The sequence below is a fragment of the Rhinopithecus roxellana genome, chromosome 9, assembly GCF_007565055.1.
Source record: "Rhinopithecus roxellana isolate Shanxi Qingling chromosome 9, ASM756505v1, whole genome shotgun sequence".
NCBI classification, from domain to species: Eukaryota; Metazoa; Chordata; class Mammalia; order Primates; family Cercopithecidae; genus Rhinopithecus; species Rhinopithecus roxellana.
In genome coordinates, this window is record NC_044557.1 from 68,498,829 (window position 1) to 68,520,175 (window position 21,347).

Consider the following 21,347-nt stretch of genomic DNA (forward strand, 5'->3'; position numbering starts at 1 on the left):
TGGGGGAAAATGCAGCTATTAGTAGTAAAATCCCCAGAAATCATTTCTAGTTCACTTGAAAGGTTCAGTTGCATAAAAATATGTTTAAATAAACAACTCGGAACAAAGAGTGGTTAAAATTGTATGCATACGTAACCAGCAAAGCTAGCTTTTTTCATGCATAGCCCAAACTTTTTTTTTTTTTTTAAAGCAAATGTCTTCTGAAGGCCACAAAATGAATCTTAGGAGGTTTGTTTGAACAGTTTCACTGCTAATAATTTTTAAAAGGTGTCAGTTCTGGAGGCTCAGGCTATCTTAACCAAAACAATCCATCTAAGCTTCTTAATTTTGGTCATTCTGAAATTTAGTGGTGAAAATTAAAGGTGTGCAAGAAACCTGGGAGATGGAGTTTTTATACGAAATATAATTCTAATATCTTTTGGTCCTGTCTGAATTAAGTCATTATACAAAGATTTCTGACTCACAGCTATAGCTAATAAGAGCTCCCACTCATTCCACAAACTGACCACCTACTACTATTATCTATTACCACTAACTGACCACCCACTACATGCCAAGTGCTACTGAACACTGACTATGTACCAAGCATCTTATGACACTACCTTAAAGCTCACAACAAAGCTAGGAAATAAATAGCATCATCATGCCCATTTTACAAATAACAAAATTGAAATTCAGAAAAATTAAACGACATACCCAAGGTCATACCCAGCTCATAAGTGGCAGACTAGGAATTTAACACCAAAGCCTTTCTCTTCACTCTACGGTACCGCTCCCCCAATAGCCCAGATGGCAGGTTTGATTTTGTGTGGATTAGCAAAAGACATTTGTTCCTCAAGGTGCTTTGCTATCATATGCTAGAAAACCGGCATAGTTACTACCTGTATCTATATCTAGCTATCTATCTATCCACATATATCCGTGGTAACAATGATGTGAAGAGTGCCCCTGTAACTGTGCAAAAGCACAACCTGAACCACCTTAGGCAGCAGCCCTGACACCATGTTGCAGCCCTGACGTTGTGTTATAAGACATCACAGTGACAAATCATGGCATAAATCATATTCATTTCCACTTATGCACCCAGGACGAGACCCACACAATGTGCACTGGGATGCTTGTGGGTGTGGGGAGTGGCAGGCGCATTAGTGACAGACACTCTCAGAAACAGGCGTGAAAAGCAGCATCTTCAGGCCGATCAACTGTTATGAGCAGGAACCCAGGCTGCTGTGCTGATGAGCATGTGAGGGTGTGTGTGCCCACGCTTTCTTTGAGGAAGAGGAGGAGGATTATAATGCACAAATGAGTCAGAGGATACACAATGTGCAACTTCAAGGGAAAATGCCTCATAGCTTCTGTGAGACAGTCACTGGTGATGTAGCTATCCTAATAAGTCATAACCATCACTCTTTGCCAAAGGGTACCTGATTCCTCCTTTCTTCTCCCTCCCCACGCCCTACAATCCCTACCACCCAAGGATGACAGTCATTCTTCCCCCGCTTTATTTCACACAAAAGGCCCCCTCTAGAATCCAGAAGGGCACCATCATAAGCTGCAAGCCATTACTCTTCACTGAATATAAAGTTAAATTCATTTATCTCCATCTTCAATGAGAAAGGGAAGGAAATTAAGCAGGAAAGATGGCACAATGCCTTCAAGAATGGTGTATTCAAGGTCAAAGCCTGCCATAATTGAGTTAAAAAATAATAAATGAAAACATGTCTGCTCTGCAGAATACGGTCCAGCTAGAAGTCTTCATTAAATGTTCCAGTACACACAACGTGTTAGCTGTGTGTTTGTGTGCTTGAGATTCTGTGAGATACCCTGTAGCTCATAAATACTGAAAAGGGACAGTTACCATAGTAACTAAGTGCTATTTAATGAATACCAAAGAACTGAAGCTCCGAGGATAGTTTTAAATTGCCAGAACATGAGTTACTGCTGCAGCTATGGGCTTGCAAGTAACTGACATGCCACTTTCTCTAATAAGATTTTTAACAAGTTGGCCAATTTAGCTGATCTCTGTCTTGACTACATGACACCACAAGATTCTGTTTTAACATCACATGAAAAGCATGTTCCTGATTTCTTCCCCGACTCCAAGTACCAAGATCTTCTACAGAAATGGGTCAAACATTCAGAAACTAAAAACGTCCTTAAATTTGAAGATTTGACCCAAGTAGTGAAGCAGTAGGACACATACTTCCATCATAAGCAATAGACACCAGCTCAATGAGCCGTCAAGCTGAATACAGCAGGCTCTTTTATTTCCGAAAAAGGTGAATGCTGCCTTTACACTAAATGCAGTTTGTTCTTTATTGTGCAATGACACAGAAGAGCTATTGCAGTTGATTTTTGCAGGAACTTTTTACAGGCTAGTGACGTCTTAGGTAATCTTTCATCAGGATGTCCAAACCTTCCCTACTACGCCCACTCCCAATTCTCTCTCGCCATCCATCACCATATGTCAAATTCCTCACCTTGGAATCATCTCGCTTTTTACAGATTTAAAAGGAAAAAATAAGCATGGCTGCCCTGCTTTTCTTCCCACTGGTCTCCCCTGGTAACTTTAACGTAGTCCATTTTTAAGGCTACAGATTGTGTGGCAAGCACACTTACGTCTACATGCCATTAATAAGTAACAAGAATTTTAAAAACGAAAACATCTGTGTACCATGAAGCCAAAAATCATTAGCAAATGCATCCGTTCTCCAGGGGCTGGCTTGTTCTTGCATAACCAGCAGCTCGAATGGCCTGGTTGGAGCTAGCTGAGCTCAGTGTGGGCTGTGGGCGCCCCCTTCAGCATCTAGGGTACAATGCATGTTGCTTTCCTGTTAGATACTAACGAGTCGGCTGGGCAATTATTTTTGCTAAAACCGTTTGAGGAAATTTTGTAGGAAAATTTGGGCCAATATCTAATGGTGTGGTGAGACAAAAAGCCTGCACATTACCAGCCTGCATTTAATGTTAAAATCAGGCAGGTAAAATTTAAAAGGGAGGCCTTTATTACAAGAAGAAAAAAAAAAAACCCTGTAGATATATCCATTTATTCATTTGATTAAATAACACTTCTCTACAAGGTGAACTCTATTTAAAATTGCCTCTGTCTGTGATAAACACAGTTGAAAGTGGAGACAGCCACAACCTCTTCACCTTCTCATTTCCTTCTACAGCCTGAACCTGTTCTCTCTGTGGTGCAATCCCCAGCCTTAACTGCTTCCTCCTGGAACCCCCTATCAATGCTTTGGTTTATCTGACCTCCATGTTTAGTCTTGAGTCACAGAGCCACGTTATCTACTCACCTCTCTCGTATGATTTCATGTCGATGACTGCTCTAACTCCACAAGGATCTTTCTTCTTTGAATTTCTAAGGCATCTTGTTTCTGCCTCTCGTGTGATATTCTTAACCCATCCCTTCTTAGGCTGAGAATATTTGACTTTACATCTCCTCTCCTCTCCTAGACTGTCAGCTTCTTAAAGGCAGGGCGTGGCTGTTGTATAAGCTTGACCCTCAGCCTGCAGCTTGCCGAGGTGCTCCTGTGCAGAGTGAATTTGTGAATGAAGGAGCACACAAAGGTAACTCTTTTGACTTCATTTCTTCTAAGAGCTCTGCTTAACAAACTCATTGCTCCCAATCTAAAAAATGAAGGGGCACTTAGAGAAAATAAGACCAGTGAGACAGTTCTTCCTCCTCTCCTTGGTAAATCTTTTCTACTTAAATTCATCTTTATCCATTCATTCTTCCAACACAGTCATGTATTGATCACATGCAGTAAGTAAAAAGCATGAAACGGGAAGATGCTATTCTTACTTTTCCTCTCACCATAGCCGGTGCTGAATAAAATCTTTCTAACTTTCCTTTATGCTATTTCTTAGTCCCGCCAATGTTCCAGGCAGTGTGGAAGACTGCATCCTTCTCATTCCCCTGTTCAACATTTATTGTGCTTCTTCTCTATGCTGAACCGAGCTAGGCCTACGTCATATAGGATCAATTAAAACAAAAATCGAGAGCATAACTCCTCACTCCTTAAGTATGGACTGTACATGGTGACTCCCTTCCAGAAAATAGAACATGGAAAGGGGTGGGGAAAACAGCTGTATGGTGGAGAAACCTGGAAAATACCACCTCAGCCAGTTCATCCAGGTAAACACCAGTAGTGGTAAGTCGTGCTCACAGTATGTCTTTTGATACAGTGTGATGACAATGGTTCTTTACTTCTGTGATCTTCCTCCCCCAAACCCACAACCAGAGGCTTATAATGAGAAAAACATCAGGAAAATCACAACAGAGGCCATTCTACAAAATACCTGATCGATATTCCTCAAAACTGTCAAGGTCATCAAAAACAAAGTAAGAGAAATTGTCACAAGTCAGGGGAGCCTAAGGACACATGACCACTAAATGCAGTATTGGATCCCGGAAGGGGAAAAAGGCAAAAACTAAGGAAATATGATAAAGTATGGATTCTAGTTAATAATAACATATCAGTATTGGTTCATTAATTGTGACAAGTGTACCATACTAATGTAAGATAATAATAGTGGCAACCAGCTATGGGGTACATAGGAACTGTCTTGTACTATCTTTGCAACTTTTCTGTAAATCTAAAATATTCTAAAATAAAACATTTATTTTAAAAAATGGAACCAGACCTCAAGAATATTAGTGAGAAAGAAAAGGAAGACAGATTGTGGTACAGGATTGTAAGTGGGTTTGCGGGATTCAGTAGAACTCAGGCTGCAAGGTGAGAAGAGGCAGACAGTGACGATGGTAGGGGTAGTGTCTAAGGACAGTGGAAAGCTATGGATGATTCATGGACAGTTAGAAAAGTCTAAAAATATTGTTGCACTTCAGAAAGGTCCTAGTTGAGGTCATCAGCATAAATTTTGGTCGGGAACAGTCAGCCCAGATGAGCAACTTTCTCATAACAACCAGGCCAAGAATAGAGAAAGCTGGTGCTATGATCGACCCAGATAAGGGCTTAGCATACAGTTTCCGCAATAATCTCTCTCCCTTAACGTGAATGACAACAAAGGTGTTTTCTCCTTGAATTTTTCCAGATTCATTATTCTATGAAGCCTCCTCTTCAACAGCCCCCTTCTCTCCTTTTTCCCACATTCTGCAATTGAAAAAAATGAATAATGACAGTGCAAAACTATTCTGATGATGGTTTAGAGGAAAATGTTAAAGGATTAAAGAAGCAAGACATAGAATAAGTCAAATATGTCAAAGAAATCCAAAGGAGGCTCAATCAATTCAATATACCCTTAGATTTTTCCGCTTTTCAAAAAAACAATAAAACAAGAAAAGAAAAACAAAAAGGTCACCAGCTTTTTAAAAGGATCTGGAGCCAGAGAAATAGAACCCCATGGTTCATCTGCCTTCCGATCACCACAGGCAAAATAGCTGAGAACACCTAAAAATGAAAATGTCCTGCAAAGAATGAAACTAATCAAACTAGAGAAATAGAAAATAGCCATAATAATACATATCTTGTCTTTGTGTAACACGTTCTTAGTTGACAAAGCATTTTCACATGTATCTCATGTGATTCTAACCAAAACTTTATGAGGTAGGCATAACAATTCTCAGTGATCCCATTTTACACATGAGAGAGTGGATTTCAGAGACTTTCAATGGCCTTTGATGGGTCTGGGATCAGAACCTACACATTAGGCTCTGGGGCTATGCTGGTTTTCCTTATGTCTGGCACCGAGGTGTACACAATCAGCACACACAGATAAAGAAGCTTCATGCTAGTAAGATAATGCAGAATATGTATCTTCCTCCCAAAAGACACATCTACAAAAACATTAATATTTAATTTTCTGTTATCATTATTGTGATAAATATATTTGATCATTAATGTGATAAATAATGTCCTTCATAAAGTGAAGGATGGAAATCATACAAAAAATGTGAAAGAACTTACAAGACAAAGCGATGGAAAGAAATGTAAAAACATAGAAGCTTTTTAGTTTGACCTTAAGTTAGTTATTCTTAGACTAGAAATGAGGGAAATTAAGCAGGTAATATATATAGATCTTTAAAAAAAAATCTACACATCTGGATCATTATGTGCTATTCCGAAACAACTGAATAGGAAAAGAAGGGTAAGACAATGTTATAGAAATCAGTAGCAAAACTTGTGAGAAAGCAGTCTAAATTTATATAGTCTAAAAACATGACTCAAAGAGACATAATTGCAGCCTATAAATATCCTCCAAGCAGCAATATGTGGTAAATAAAGTGAATTATTCACAACCTTGGGTTCCGGTCATCTCTCTTTGTCCAGATGTCTAGAGAAGACAGTGCTCTACCCCTGAGCTGGTGTCATCCCTAGAAATTAAAACGGCAGACGAGGGCTCGCCAGGCTGGGCCCTGTTGGAGATACTCAGGTGGAGGATTCAAAAGAAGAAGCACATCGAATGGCCTCCTGAGATTCTCCATATGATTAAGAATTAGACTGGAGAGTCTCACCACACAATAAAGTGTTTTCATTTTTTCCCTCACCTTTGATAAAGGATGACAGAGAATGAAATCAAATCCAAAAATGCTTTTAGTTATTGGCCCACCTGATTGGAAGACAAAATGGAATATGAAAAATCAAGAACATTATAAAGTGCTCTGCTTTGCTATCAGCAGACAGCATGGTACTGAATCTCATGAAAAATCATCCAAGTTTATGAAGTCAAAGTCACTAGGTCAGGGTTCTCATAGCAAACCTGTCACTTACGCTGTTGCACAGCTCCAGTTTTCTCATTGTCATAAGGTAATCAGTAGTTGTCTCTCCTGGTAAAATCACATTTAAGACACCAAAACATTTTAAAAACCCACTGAGAGCTGTGACGTACAGATTATTACTGATGATTAACATTAGTATGATGTTCCCTGATGTTATGCTTCAAAAACATCATTTTTCACAAATATTTCTTTCACAGAATAGTTTTCTCCCTTTTGAAAATTTCTAGGTTTTCAGATTAAAGCTCACGATCTCTCCTTAAGCCACAAGTTATTTCAAAAGGTCTGCCTGATCCCAGCCCTTGAAGCAGCCTAAATGGTTTGAATTACAGCCAAGATGGCCCTGGGCGGGCCCCTGCTGGGTGTACAGCAGCCCTCTGTAGAGTGATATTATAAATATCAGGAGTTCTGTAAACACAGCATGCTCATTTCAGCCACAGAGCAATCAAAATCCAAGCAATTTTTTTTTCCATTGCCTTTCCAAGCACAATTTTTCTAGCCTTGTAGAGAAGCTGCCTACATTTGGTTTTGCTTGTCTTCATTTTGCATGTAATTATTTTGTATGCAACCAGATATTTAGTCCTTAAATGGGCAATAGTTCCTTATTAACATAAGAAAGACCTTGAACCATGTCTTGTTGTTATCTTAAGATATTTATGTAAATAAGATGTGTATACCACCCTTTAGGGCATTGCATGGATCTTAACCAGCGATGAGGTGATATGCTGAAGTGTTTAACTGAAGGCTGCTTGCTTGCTGTGACTATGGCCTGCCAGCCATGTGAACTGGCCCCTGAATGGGAAGAGTGGGTGCCCAGAGAGTGTCAAGTGGAAAAAAAAACAAGGATTTTCTGTAGGAATATCTGCGGCTTCTTTTTAGGCTTATAGTGATGGTACCCGAGTGCTTCAAATGATCATCGTTTTCCCAAAGGTAACCCAGGAGCACTTCAATTGAAGCTGGGCCTTTGTGACAATATTAGCCCAAGAAACTGTAGACATTTTTTCTTACTACAATAAAAACCCTAATAGACTTTGAATAAATGCCTGTACAAGGAGGCAGAAGTCCATGCAAGCGCACATACATACAGACTATTAAAGCATTTAATGGGATTTTCTCCACTACAACTGCAATGTTTATGAAAAATACAAATCAGGCTGCAGGTGTTGCCTGTGCTAACGTCCTATAAGGAGACAGTAACAGAGCTCCAGCCCCTGACTGCTTTCCTGAGTTGGTGGAATTTGCCAGACCTGCAATATTAACATAGAATTATGGAAATTGGAAACAAAAAGCTGGAATCTACTAGGAATGACAGGCTGAAGATGAACTCAACTGGAAAATTTGGCTAACTGAAAGTGACATCCTTTGTGCCGGAATTTTTCTATCTGAAAGCTTTAAAAAGGCTGTAATTATTTTGAGTTTTCAATTCAACCCTTTTCAAACTAAGCCTTTTATTTCCTTCATCACCCTGTACCTTTCTTCCATGTGAACTCGGGCTTTTGCCAGGCACTGAAGTGGTAAATTCATATTGGTTTTATATACAGATCCATTGTCAGAGAATGCAACACAATTTCTGCATCCTCTATGCCAAGAAAAACAAAGGAATATTTGCACATCAAAACCTTTATCTTGTGTACAGGCTCAAAATACCTGAGCACAGCTAAAGAAGTCATCTAAGGAGAAATGGCTGATTAATGCCAAAGCATTATTTCTTTGCAAGTTAGTGCATTTTGTCCACGATGAAGCCAAGGAATACAAAAACTTAGACTTACCTTGTGGCTTTTGGGTCCCAAATAACCATGTCAGCATCTGATCCTACAGCTATTCTTCCTTTTCTTGGATAGAGGTTAAAGATTTTGGCTGCATTTGTGCTGGTAACTGCCACAAATCTGTTTTCATCCATTTTACCACTGTGCTGTAAAGCAATTCAAAGAATCATTCTAATGATCAAATACTAAAAAGTATCCTATCAATAAAATGACAAGACATGCATCTCTTAAACAAACAGAACTGCACCTAATTTCTTATATTGTGGAGCATCTGAGGATGCTGATAAGTATTAAACAGTCATAATGCTAATGATGGAGATGATGGGGTAACATATGGAAGCCTGAAGATGACTTTTCAAAAACCCCACTAATTAGCATCCATACTAATTCTTCCCATTCATCCTAGAATCACAAAAATTGATATAGGTGACAGCTAGATTTTGGTAATGGTATTTTTGATTCTCATTTAAAGTTTGACAATACCACATTTATGATCTGGCTTATTTATTATAGTCCTAAGATTTATGAGATAATCATGTAGACATTAGATAGAATATTGTAGAGTGAGAATAGGTGACAATTTTTTTTTTTTTTTTTTTTTTTTGAGACAGAATTTCACTGTCATTGCCCAGGCTGGAGTGCAATGGTGCGATCTTGGCTCACTGCAACCTCCATCTCCCAGGTTCAAGTGATTCTCCTGCCTCAGCCTCCCAAGTAGCTGGGATTACAGGCATGCGCCACCACACCTGGCTAATTTTTTGTATTTAGTAGAGATGGGTTCCACCATGTTGGCCAGGCTGGTCTCCAACTTCTGACCACAGATGATCCACCCTCCTTGGCCTCCCAAAGTGTTGGGATTACAGGCATGAGCCACCACACCTGGCTGACAACATTTTTAAATCAATGCTTTTATTATTTTTTAAAGAATATTATAGAGTGAGGATAGGGGCCAACACTTCTGAATCAGGTGACAATCCTTTTTTTTTATTTTTTGTTTTGAGACATGGTCTCACTCTGTTGCGCAGGCTGGAATGCAGTGGCGTGATGATGGCTCACTGCAGCTTTAACCTCCCTTGGCTTAGGTGATCCTCCCCCTTCTGCCTCCCAAGCATTAGGTTGGTGCAAAAGTAATCGCAGTTTTGCCATCAATTTTAATGGCAAAAACTGCAATTACTTTTGCACCAACCTAATAGCTGGGACTACATGGTATGCTATGCCTCACCATGCCTGGCTAATTTTTTGTAGAGATGGGGTTTCACCATGTTGCCCAGGCTGATCTGGAACTGTAATCCTAACACTTCAGGAGGCCAAGGCAATCCACCTGCCTTAGCCTCCCCAAAGTGTTAGGATTACAGGCATAAGCCACCACACCCAGATGCAATCCTTTTGAAAAGATAAAAAATCAACTCAAGAGGTTCAATTTTATGCAATTGAAGTTTTGCATGAACCAACAATTATGGATAGTCTATTGCAAGAGATTTTAATATGGACAGAATTCAGAGGGATGTGGCTCCTCTAAAATAAAATTTAAAAGTGTTAAAGGTTTATCCCTATTTACATGGTAAGAGGGTACTTAAGGTTTATTTAATTACCAAAGAGTGCTTGCCTTAAAAATCACTAAGAACCATGCCCTGAAAGTAATATTTCCATAAGTAAACCATATTAATGTTTCATAAAATGACATGGTTTTCTATATGTTATGAAGAACTATTCAGTCACTGTAAAGCCATTTATATACCAGGGAACTATATGGATGATGAAAATCTGCTATAATAAAGATATTCATTGTAACAACAGAAGTTCAAGTGGAAGGTTGAACTGTTATCAAGAAAATCTGAGTGAAGAGAAGTCATCGGGGATGGTTAGAGTTGGGGTGGAGGAAGAGGGGGTGAGGAAAATAATCACCAGAAGATGGGGCTATAGAGACATTTTGAAGATCTAATTGTAAGTTAATGATTCAACTATCATCCAGTAAGTAATGGAGACAAGTAAAGGGTTTTTAAGAGAACAATAGCACAAACAGAACTGTATTTTTGAATGAGAACTCCCATTCGAAACCTATCCTCCCTCTATAATACTGTAAAAATAATAATAAAAGCATTGTCAGCTGTTCTCAGTACAGAACAAGAGTTCTTGTACTGGAGTAAAGAATACATTGTAGCAAGTGAGACCCTAGAGACGGGGACCAGCTGTGAGATTACTGCAAAGGTCCAAACAAAATATGAGCCTCCAACTAGAATGGCAGCAATGAAGAAAGAAATAAGGAGGCACTTTGGAAATAAAATTGACAAGACTTGGTGAATAATTCATTAGAGTTACAAGTAGGTGGTATGTGTAGGGTAAAGGCAATTGAAGAGGATTCTGAAGTGTGAGATGTAATTAATGTGTCATTTGAGGGAGGCATCCTAGGAGATGGGTGAGAAGGGCATGACACTAGGGACCAGAAGTCTAACCAGGCAAGTGCCCTCTGCTGGTCTTCACAGCTCCACATGTCAACTGGCTGGACAAGTTAACACACAGACATTTAGTCATGTGATTCTTCTCCATCCTTAGGGAGAAATTTTCTAGTCATGAGCATTTACATTTTGTTTCCACACTTTAAATTATTACTTTTGTGACTTCATACAGCAATTTAAAAAATATGATATCCAAGGGTTCTTTAAGAAGTGACATCAGGCTGGGCATGGTGGCTCACGCCTGTCAATCCCAACACTTTGGGAGGCCGAGGCGGGTGGATCACTTGAGGTCAGGAATTTGAAACCAGCCTGGCCAACACGGTGAAACCCCCTCTCTATTAAAAATACAAAAATTTGCCAGTCATGGTGGCACACATCTGTAATCCCAGCTACTTGGGAGGCTGAGGCAGGAGAATCACTTGAACCTGGGAGTCAGAGGTTACAGTGAGCTGAGAACACACCACTGCACTCCAGCCTGGCAACAGAGTGAGACTCTGTCAAAAAAAAAAAAAAAAAAACTGACATCAACAAAGATTTCATGACAAGGAAGTATAAGCACAATGAGTACCTTTCGTGTATTTGTGTGTGTGTGTGTATGATGGAGTCTCGCTCTGTTGCCCCAGGTTGAAGCACAATGGTGCCATCTTGACTCAGTACAACCTCTGCCTCACGAATTCAAGCGATTCTCCTGTCTCAGCCTCCTGAGTAGCTGGGATTACAGGCACGTGCCACCATGCCCAGCTAACTTTTGTATTTTTAGTAGAGACGGGGTTTCACCATGTTAGCCAGGTTGTTCTTGAACTTCTGACCTCAAGTGATCCACCAGCCTTGGCCTCCCAAAGTGTTGGGATTACAGGCATGAGCCACCGCACCCAGCCCCTTCGTGTATTTTTTATCATTTCAAGTATTTGTGCCAATGACACATGAGGCATTGGAATTCAAGAGCATGAGAAATCAAGCAGAAGGGCTATGCCTTTTCAGAGAATTCAAGAATAACCCTCTTTGTATGCAATCTTAATTCATCCCCTAATGTCTCTGCAAAATGGTGCGATGCATCCTCTAAACTAAAATAAACTATGCAGAGAAGATTATTTCTTTGCTGATGCTATACTGAGGGATGGAATGGTGGCGGAGGTGATAGTACTGCATTCCTCGTATCCTCCCTAGTAAAAACAATCAAAAAGTTTGTCTATGAAAATTTGTGCCACTCTGGTCCTCAAATGGGCAGGATCCTGGCTGAAGAACTAGGCAAAGCAAGGCTGGAACTTTTGAACCCACCACGCCTTTTTCCCATATTACTGACATCCGATCTTCAACACCATTCACCCCATTGGGGATCTTGGTAAAATCATCCTTCCCAAGAGCTTTCTGGCAGGTGTTGAAAGTGCAGTTATCAGTCCCTGTTGTGGTTAGATCATCACTGTAAAAGAAAAAAACACGAGAGTGATGGGGTGAGTATACAGAACACGTTAGGAGGAAACTGCCATAACCTTTCCTAATCTCCTGGCTCCCCTCTCAATTGAAGTCAGAAAAATGCAATGGAGAATGAGCAGTTTTTTCAAGAACATATTTCATCCGTCTCCTGTCTCTATTCTAGGAAGCACCTTCAGAGGACGCACTGATAGGAAGCATGGTGCAAGACGGGTTAGGAAACCTGGCTTCTAAGCTCAGCTCCGTCACTTACTAGCTCTGTGATATGAGCTTGTCTGAGACTCTATTTCTCATCTAGAAATGAATAGTTATATGTACTTGATGAAGATAACTTCAGAATCACCAGCAAATATGTAAGAGAAAACTCCTTAAGAGCAGAATACTCCACAAAGACATCACCATGGTGATCCTCATGAATGGAGGGCAGGTCCTCTGGGGCAGTCCCGAGCCACACGGCCCACTGGAATGAACAGAGGGTGAGATTGGCTGAGGATGCTGATATTACCAGGGACAGGAATCCTGCTTTGACTCGTGAGTAATCTTGCAGATGTTGAATCATGAAGGAGGAAGGAAGCTGTAAAGAACGGGTAAGTGAACTCTTGTAAGGTCTGTCATGAAAAACTCTTAGCTTGAGACTGAGTATCTGTGAACGGGGAGTGTCGGGATGTCCATGAATGGTAGAATTTTATTTTTTCTTTTCTTTCTTTTTCTTTTTTCCTTTTTTTTGAGACAGTCTTGCTGTGTCACCCAGGTTGGAGTGCAGTGGCACTATCTCTGCTCACTGCAACCTCTGCCTCCTAGGTTCAAGTGATTCTCATGCCTCAGCCTTCCAAGTAACTGGGATTACAGTCATGAGCCACCATGCCTGGCCAATTTTTGTATTTTTAGTAGAGACCGGGATTTGCCATGTTCACCAGGCTGATCTCAAACTCCTGGCCTCATGTGATCCACCCACCTCAGCCTCCCAAAGTGCTGGGATTACAGGCATGAGCCACTGCATCTGGCCCAAGAATGGTAGAATTTTCAAGAAAAATGATCATATCTTCCCAGAAAGTAACAGGGTTACCTACACAACAACTTAGTTCCCAGATTATATCAGCATAGAAAAACATTCAACAATATTCTGATAAAAAGTAAAGCGTAACGAAGAGCCCTGAGTTTGGGCAACAAGAGATGAAAAAAGTCAGAAAAGAGTAAAGTTTCAGTGAAAATGATCTGATTTCTGTGAGTCTAGGAAAGGCTTTAGCAACATATCATAGCATAACTAAGTCGATGTTTTTTGCTCTGCAGGCGAGGGTACCCAGGGCCTGTCAGGTCAAGTAGAAGAGAATACTGGGAGGTTAATGGAGGGTCCAGACGGGAGGACGAGCTCCCCTCCACCCAAACCTTCTTTCGGCAATACACTTCCCAGTCGTCTGTAAAATGATTACTTAGCCAGTAGATTCATAAGGAAGTCGGGTGTTGAGGGGTCTGGTCGCAAAGGTGGACTCATGACATGGTGGGCGGCATGGTGCCATTCTTTATTCCAGTAGTGTGTGCCATCTGTGCCAAGACTGGCTGCTATGGGTTCGCCATAGACCACCTTCCCTGAAGGATTAAAAGAAGCATTCATCACTTTAATTTATTCTTAAGAGGGCCATATGACAAACACATAAATACTAATCTTTTCTGCCCTAGCAGAGGGTAATATCTACAGTTTAGCAGAATCCCAAACTATAATTTACTTTTGTGGACAGAATTTAAAAATCCATGATGAACATAAATATGAATGAGAAACTAACCTCTGTAAGTGTAAGCTATTCATATTTTAGATCCATTTTTACAGCCATATAACTTAGCAAAAGCTGGCCGGTACAAGAGCCATTCTAATGAAACCTTCTCCAAAACCCTACCAGATAAATGCTGTTGTTATCTCCATTAAAGGATGAGAATGAAGCTATGGAGTAATAACTTCTCCACTCCATACATACACTCCACTTACATACACTCCATGTGGTGTGGAGAAGGTAGAATTTGAACCCAGGCATATTGACTCCAGTGGTCCTAACTTTCATGCTTTATTACCCTGATGACAAATAATTATTAGTTAGGTCATATGGAATTCAACCACAGCATATTTCTGCTGCAAATCAATTGATAATCTTTTCATGCCCTTGAAAAAAAGAACTCCTCAAAAAACTTGTATTAAGTGAAAGAACACTCACATAATAAAGTCTTAGCCAGAAATGCATATTTTAAAAATCATGCAAATGAGGCCATCAAAAAAAGCGTACAATATTAGAAAAGTTATTAGTGCATAGTGAATTTGAATTTAAAATCAATCAGAATCCTATCTCTGATTAGCATTTGTCAGAATAATAGGTCTGCTGGCATCAACTTGATCATATTCAGGCAATCATTAAGGAGAGTGCACAGTAGAGAGATGCTGGCATACCAAATTAGTTCACTCTGGTTCATCAGATGCTGAGTTTTAGTTAAAATCCTGATATATGACTGAAATTAACAGATTTCCTCAGAGAGTACTGACAGTAGATGGCCACCAGTTGCCTAAGTCATATCAAATTGGAACACAGCACCCTGTTATTTCATAGATCCTTCTCCAAACTAGCCATCTTCCACTAGCTAGGTTAGGAATTTGGAAAACCATGAAAGCAAGGCTTACTAAAGCCTAAGAACTTCAATTCTTAAGTAACCAATTATCAATAAAAGTTATCCCCCAGGGACTTAGCCATGGCTAAATTACTTTGCTTCCGTGACGTACCCTACTAGATGAATCCCGTCCCCATTTGGATTTTTACTGCCCTATCCCCAGAAAAGGAGAAACACCATTAGCAATTCTTTCTAAATATAGAATAAGCAGCAATCGTTTTCAGTGAATGAAGAGGTAATGTACTATCTACAGGAGAACTGGGAAGATGGACAAGATATTTTATTTGCAAATATGAAGAGACCTTCCTATTCCAAGGGAACGTCTTACAGATGCTTGGACAAGGAAAACTCAGAGACTTGATCTGCAATCACTTTACAAGTTGCTGACTGAGGATTTTCCATGGTGCTTTATCATCGAGGAAAGATCCTTATCACATGTTCTATTCAATCACTTGGCCCATCAAGGTGATATGGGAATATGGTTCCAAAAGTCCTACGATTTTAACAGCACTCAGGAAAAATTAAAAGTGTCAGCATCCACCGGGAGTCTGCCAGGACTGTTTTGAAACCAGATGACAGGTAATTTCCTTGGAAGGGCTTAGCTCCTTTAAAATGTGACAGGCCACTTTAGTATATACAGCAAGCTCTTCGTTAACTGGGCTATTTTCTACTTTCTCCCCATTTAGTATCTGTTAATATCCAAAATAAAATTTAAAAAGTGAAAATTCCTAACTGCATATTCTCTCTATTTTCTATTTCATTATTCCTACGGCATTTTCAAAGGACTAAAAGGGGGAAGGAAAACAGGAGGCCTGGATAATCCATAAATTGGATAATCAAACTGGATAATTCAGCATAATTATGGGTTCTGTTAGATTTGGGCTAAAAATAAAATAACAATAAAAATAGCTAACACATGCATACCATTCTATAGTTTGCAAGGCTCCCAAATACAATCTCATTTGACCTTCATAGTTGCCTTCATGCTGGTTTGACAGATGAAGAAATTGATGCTCAATGAGATTAATGTGCCCAGCACACACTGGCACTAAGTGGTACAGCCAGAATTAGAGTCATAGTATTATAATATCATATCATATGCACTATGTTACTAGGAAAAGTGCCATTTTCTATTTCTTGGGAAAGAGCATGTATTTCTAAATATTTAAGTCAACCACAGGCTATTTATGGATGTGGCTGAGCATTTTTCCAATTTCACTTACTGGTTTCATTTACTACACTTAGTTGGTTGGCAGTGAAGAGTGCTCTATCTGTCTTGAGCCTGGTACTATCCTGATTACATTCACAACTGGAGGGTTTCAACAACTCTTAGGAGATAGGAACATCTTCATCATTAATCTCCTCCCACTGTCTTAGCAAGCTTCACATTAGGTTGTATCTTGTCTACCCATAGATGTTCTCTGCTTAGTTCTCCATTTTTTGGCTCAAACCCAAACAAAGAAAAGCCTCTGCCCTTTATGATGCAACCTCCCACTTAAAGGAGTTTCACCATTTGAGAAATATTCAAGATTTCCCAGTAATGAGCAGATCAAACCAATCCAAACTCTCCACTGACCAGATGACCCATTTATTAGATGACGGTGTTAGAGCAGACGTTAACACCTTGTCTGGATCTGCAAGTAACGCTTCATATTGAGTCCTGAGATCTGCTAGAGAAGGTTGAAAGATGCAGAGAAAAAGCATAGGCATCCAGGAGCAAACGCCCTGGCCACTAAATAGGAGGCCAAACATATTTACAGAAATCAGTCTTCCTAGCCAAAAGGATAGAGCCAAACTTTCCTGGACTTTATTTTGATTCCAAACATTACATTTACAAAGGAAGAACAGAATTGAGAAGGAAAATACATAGAAGCAGCTTGGTAGAATGGATCATACAGATTTAGGTTCAAATCCTGCTTTTGCTACTTTTTAGCTAGTGACATTGTACGAGGTAAGTCATTGCTCTTAGTCTGTTTTTCTCATCTGTGAAATGGGATCACAATGTCCCTCTAGTGTGGCAATTTTGTGAAGGTCAAATAAATTAATGTTTATGAAAGTACCCAGAATCTTCCGGGGACCCTGGAGACATTCCATGTTATGGGCTGAATTGTGTCCTCTGCGCAAATCCACATGTTGAAGTCCTAACCCCTGGTACCTCAGAATGTAACTGTATTTGGAAAAAGGATCTTTATGGAGGTAGTAAATTTAAAGTGAGGTCATTGGGGTGGGCCCTAATTCAATAAGACTGTGGTTCTCTTTTTTTTTTTTTTTTTTTTTTTTGAGGCGGAGTCTTGCTCTGTCACCCGGGCTGGAGTGCAGTGGCCAGATCTCAGCTCACTGCAAGCTCCGCCTCCCAGGTTTACGCCATTCTCCTGCCTCAGCCTCCCGAGTAGCTGGGACTACAGGTGCCCACCACCTCGCCTGGCTAGTTTTTTGTATTTTTTAGTAGAGACGGGGTTTCACCGTGTTAGCCAGGATGGTCTCGATCTCCTGACCTCATGATCTGCCCGTCTCAGCCTCCCACAGTGCAAGGATTACAGGCAAGACTGTGGTTCTTATCTGAAGAGGAAATTTGGACACATGTAGGGGAAGGTAACGTGAAGACACAGGAAGAAGATGGCCATCTACAAGCCAAGGAGAAAAGCCTGGAACATATCCTTCCTCCACAGCTCTCAGAAGAAGCCAACCCTGCTCAACCCTGTTGTCACCTTGGTTTTGGACTTCAAAATTCCAGAACTGTGAGAAAATAAATTCCCGTTGTTTAAGCGGCCCAGTCTGTAACACTTGGTTACAGCAGCCACAGAAAACTCATACACTCCACAAATGTTAGTTTCCTGATAGCCACACAATTCTATTTTTTTAATGGCCAGCTTTTAACTGCTATGCAATTTGATGTAATGTAAATCATCTTGTTCTAAATTTAAAGGACAATGGAGTGTTCCGATGTTCATATGCAAGAAAGAAGAAAGGCAGCCTGGCCAACATGGTGAAACCCTATCTCTACTAAAAATGCAAAAAATTATCCAGGTATGGTGGTGCACACCTATAGTCCCAGCTACTTGGGAGGCTGAGGCATGAGAATCACTTGAACCCAAAAGGTAGAGGTTGCAGTGAGCCAAGGTCATGCCACTGAACTCCAGCCTGGGCAACAGAGTGAGACTCTTTTCCAAAAAAAAAAAAAAGAGAAGAAAGGAAACTTGAGACTCAAAATCACCTTGACCCACTGGCACACTGATTCTGCCTATAGCACTAGTGCCTAAGCATCAGTTCATTGCACACGAGTAAATGAAACTTGGTGTATTCTTGTTCAACACTGCCAAGCAGCACTCAGCGTGACAACTTGGGAAGAGAGGGGCCACTGTGTGGATTTTTCGCCCCATGTTTCAAAACACAAGAGGAATATATGAGAGTTTACATAAAGAGTTTACATAAAATGGAAAATAGGAATACCAAAGCCTCTGTTGACAAAAAGAATCAAACTTTGTAAAATACTTGAAAAGATTTATTCTAAGGCAAACATGAGTAACCAATGGCCTATGACATAGCCCTCAGGAGATCCTGAGAACATGTGCCCAAGGTGGCTGGGACACAGTCTAGTTTTATACATTTTAAGGAGACATGAGACATCAATCAAATACATGTAAGCATACATTGTTCTGGTCCAGAAAGGCAGGGTAGCTCAAAGTGGGGGCTTCCTGGTTATAGGTAGATGTAAAAATTTTCTGATTGTCAATTGGTTGAAAAAGTTATTATCAATAGAAAGAAATGTTTGGATTGTGATAAGGGGCTGTGGAGACCAAAGTTTTATCATGCAGATGAAGCCTCCAGGTAGCAGGCTTCAGAGATTGTAAATGGTTTTTATTAGACTTAAGGTCTGTGTTGATGTTAATGCTGGTCAGCTTTTCCTGAATTCCAAAAGGGAGGAGGACATAATGAGGCATGTCCAACCCTCCCTTCCCCGCATGGCCTGAACCAGTTTTTCAGGTTAACTTTGAAACACCCTGACTGAGAGGAGAGGTCCATTCAGATGGTTAAGGGGTCTTAGAATTTTATTTTTGGTTTACACCTCTCTGCAAGAGAACTTTTTATTTTACAAAGATACACCTATTAAGTAAAACTTTCTATTATAAGCAAAACTAAAACCAAACGAAATCAAATCAAATAAACAACAATCAAATATACAAACACATTAAACAACCACAATCTAGCCCAGTTTACTATGAGCTGCTTGAGATCTGAAATTATCTTAATCATCTTAGCAAAGTTAATGCCTAGAGCACAGTACCTAGCATGCGCTCGGCATCCAAGAACTTTGTTGTTTATGAAAAACATAAAGAAAATATTTGTTAAGTTCAAATGAGCATCATATTTTTACCCTAACAACAGGAACATGGATATAAAATAGAGGTAAACTTTATTAAGACAAGTTAAAACAAGTTTAACTGTAAACCAAAACAACAGCAAATCAGTGCATTGACAATTTCAGTCACAAATGGGAAACAAATAATGCCAGATACATAGCAAGTGGGGCATCAAGTTAAAGTGCTGTGAGAAATTGCCACCATTCTAAACAAATCACAGAAAGGTAGTGAATTCATGAGCCTACAGGTTCTACTGGGAAGTATGAAGGTGAAGTACACAAAGTATTTCCTAAAAAGCCATTAATGATCCCATATGCCAATACTGTGGCAGAAAAAGAACATGCATAGCTACTCAGACCAAAATTTAAAAAGGGTCTCTGAAGCCAGTGACACACATTGACACACACATTCTTCGGACAAAAACTAGACTGTAGTGGGTGATAGAAGTCAGAGGCTGGCAGACTGGACTGTCCACATGAAACACAATGACAGCTTGTTTGTCCAACTTCACACTTGGGCTATGCAGCAAGGGAGACAAACTCTGCTTCTGGAAGAAAAGGATAATGCTTTAGGGAGAAACGCCCGATTCCCTTGCCTCATCTTTGCAAAAGCATCTTCTCACAAGAAGGGTGGATGAGAACTAACCTAGTCCTATTAGGTTGGTGCTAAAGTAACTGTGGTTTTTCCCATTGAAAGTAATGGCAAAAACTGCAACTACTTTTGCACCAGTCTAATAGTCACTCAAGTTGGACAAAAAAAAAGGCTTAACCATGAAATGGGCATTCTTTGCAAACTGTCAAAGGTGACACCACTTTCGATGGCTTGGACTTGAAAGTTTTCTTCTTTCTGTAACTTGCTTTTCACTTTTTATTGCAGAATGCTAAAAGAAAATATCAAGGCAAGAGCAAAAAGAAACCTCAGGCTTTGGATGCACTGAACATTCCCCACCTCTTCTTTCCCAGTTCACATAAAAATCCTGGTGAAGACAGACAAAAGGGAAAGAATCCTGAGCTGCACTGGGGTTGAAAGAAGAATCATGGTTGACCAGGGTTTTAGTAGATTATAGGAATGTGGGAAGCAGATGGGATAGCAATAATTCATAAAGAAAAGTTAGGGGGAGTGACAGCTTGACCTGAAGGAGTAGAAGGAGTCAAGAAGAGCTTTCCTCCTGGAGCAGAAAGGGTAGTGAAGGGGAGGGGAGGAGGACGTCTGGGTCTCTCAACACTCACCCTCACCTCTGCTGGGAAATGAAGCTTCTTAGGTGGTGTTGATGCTAGATTGAGGTCCCCACACCTTAAACTGAAGCTGCCCAGTGACTATGTCCCATTTGCATTCACACAGCAAGTTCAGGAAACAGATATGCTTGGTGGAAGAGGAATTCCATGCCCACTCCCACACTGACCAACTGAACTGTCCTGTCGACATATGGACAGCCAAGGATGAGCAGACTTTTGAAGAAAACACAAACAGCACATGCCCACACAAAAAGGAAGACCAGGAGTTTTAAAAACTGAAAAATTGGCCGGGCACAGTGGCTCACGCCTGTAATCCCAGCACTTTGGGAGGCAGAGGTGGGCGGATCACCTGAGGTGAGGAGTTAAAGACCAGCCTGGCCAACATGGCGAAACCCTGTCTCTACTAAAAATACAAAAATTAGCTGGGCATGGTAGTGGGCACCTGTAATCCTAGCTACTCGGGAGGCTGAGGCAGGACAATCACTTGAACCTGGGAGGAGGAGGTTGCAGTGATCCCAGATCGTGCCAGCCTGGGCAACAGAGCGAGACTCCATCTAAAAACAAACAAACAACAACAACAACAACAACAACAAAAAACCTGAAAAATTGAACTAGAAAGAAACAGAGTAACCCAGGAAACAGAAGAGAATTAAAAAAAAAAAATCTTCATTAGTATTCTTAGATTAAGAAGATAGGCTGGGCCCAAT

General features: G+C 40.3%; 1 protein-coding gene across 2 annotated transcripts in view; it reads right to left on the reverse strand.

The window, feature by feature from the left end:
* DPYS (dihydropyrimidinase) overlaps positions 1-21,347 on the reverse strand; it is an 87,985-nt gene that overhangs the window by 36,146 nt on the left and 30,492 nt on the right. For both annotated transcript variants that reach the window (XM_010354481.2, XM_030938002.1), the window contains exons 5-7: positions 13,826-13,982; positions 12,243-12,384; positions 8,512-8,654 (exon numbers count right to left, since the gene is read on the reverse strand). In XM_010354481.2, coding sequence (XP_010352783.2) covers positions 8,512-8,654; positions 12,243-12,384; positions 13,826-13,982 — 442 coding nt within the window. The remainder of the gene's footprint in view (positions 1-8,511; positions 8,655-12,242; positions 12,385-13,825; positions 13,983-21,347) is intronic.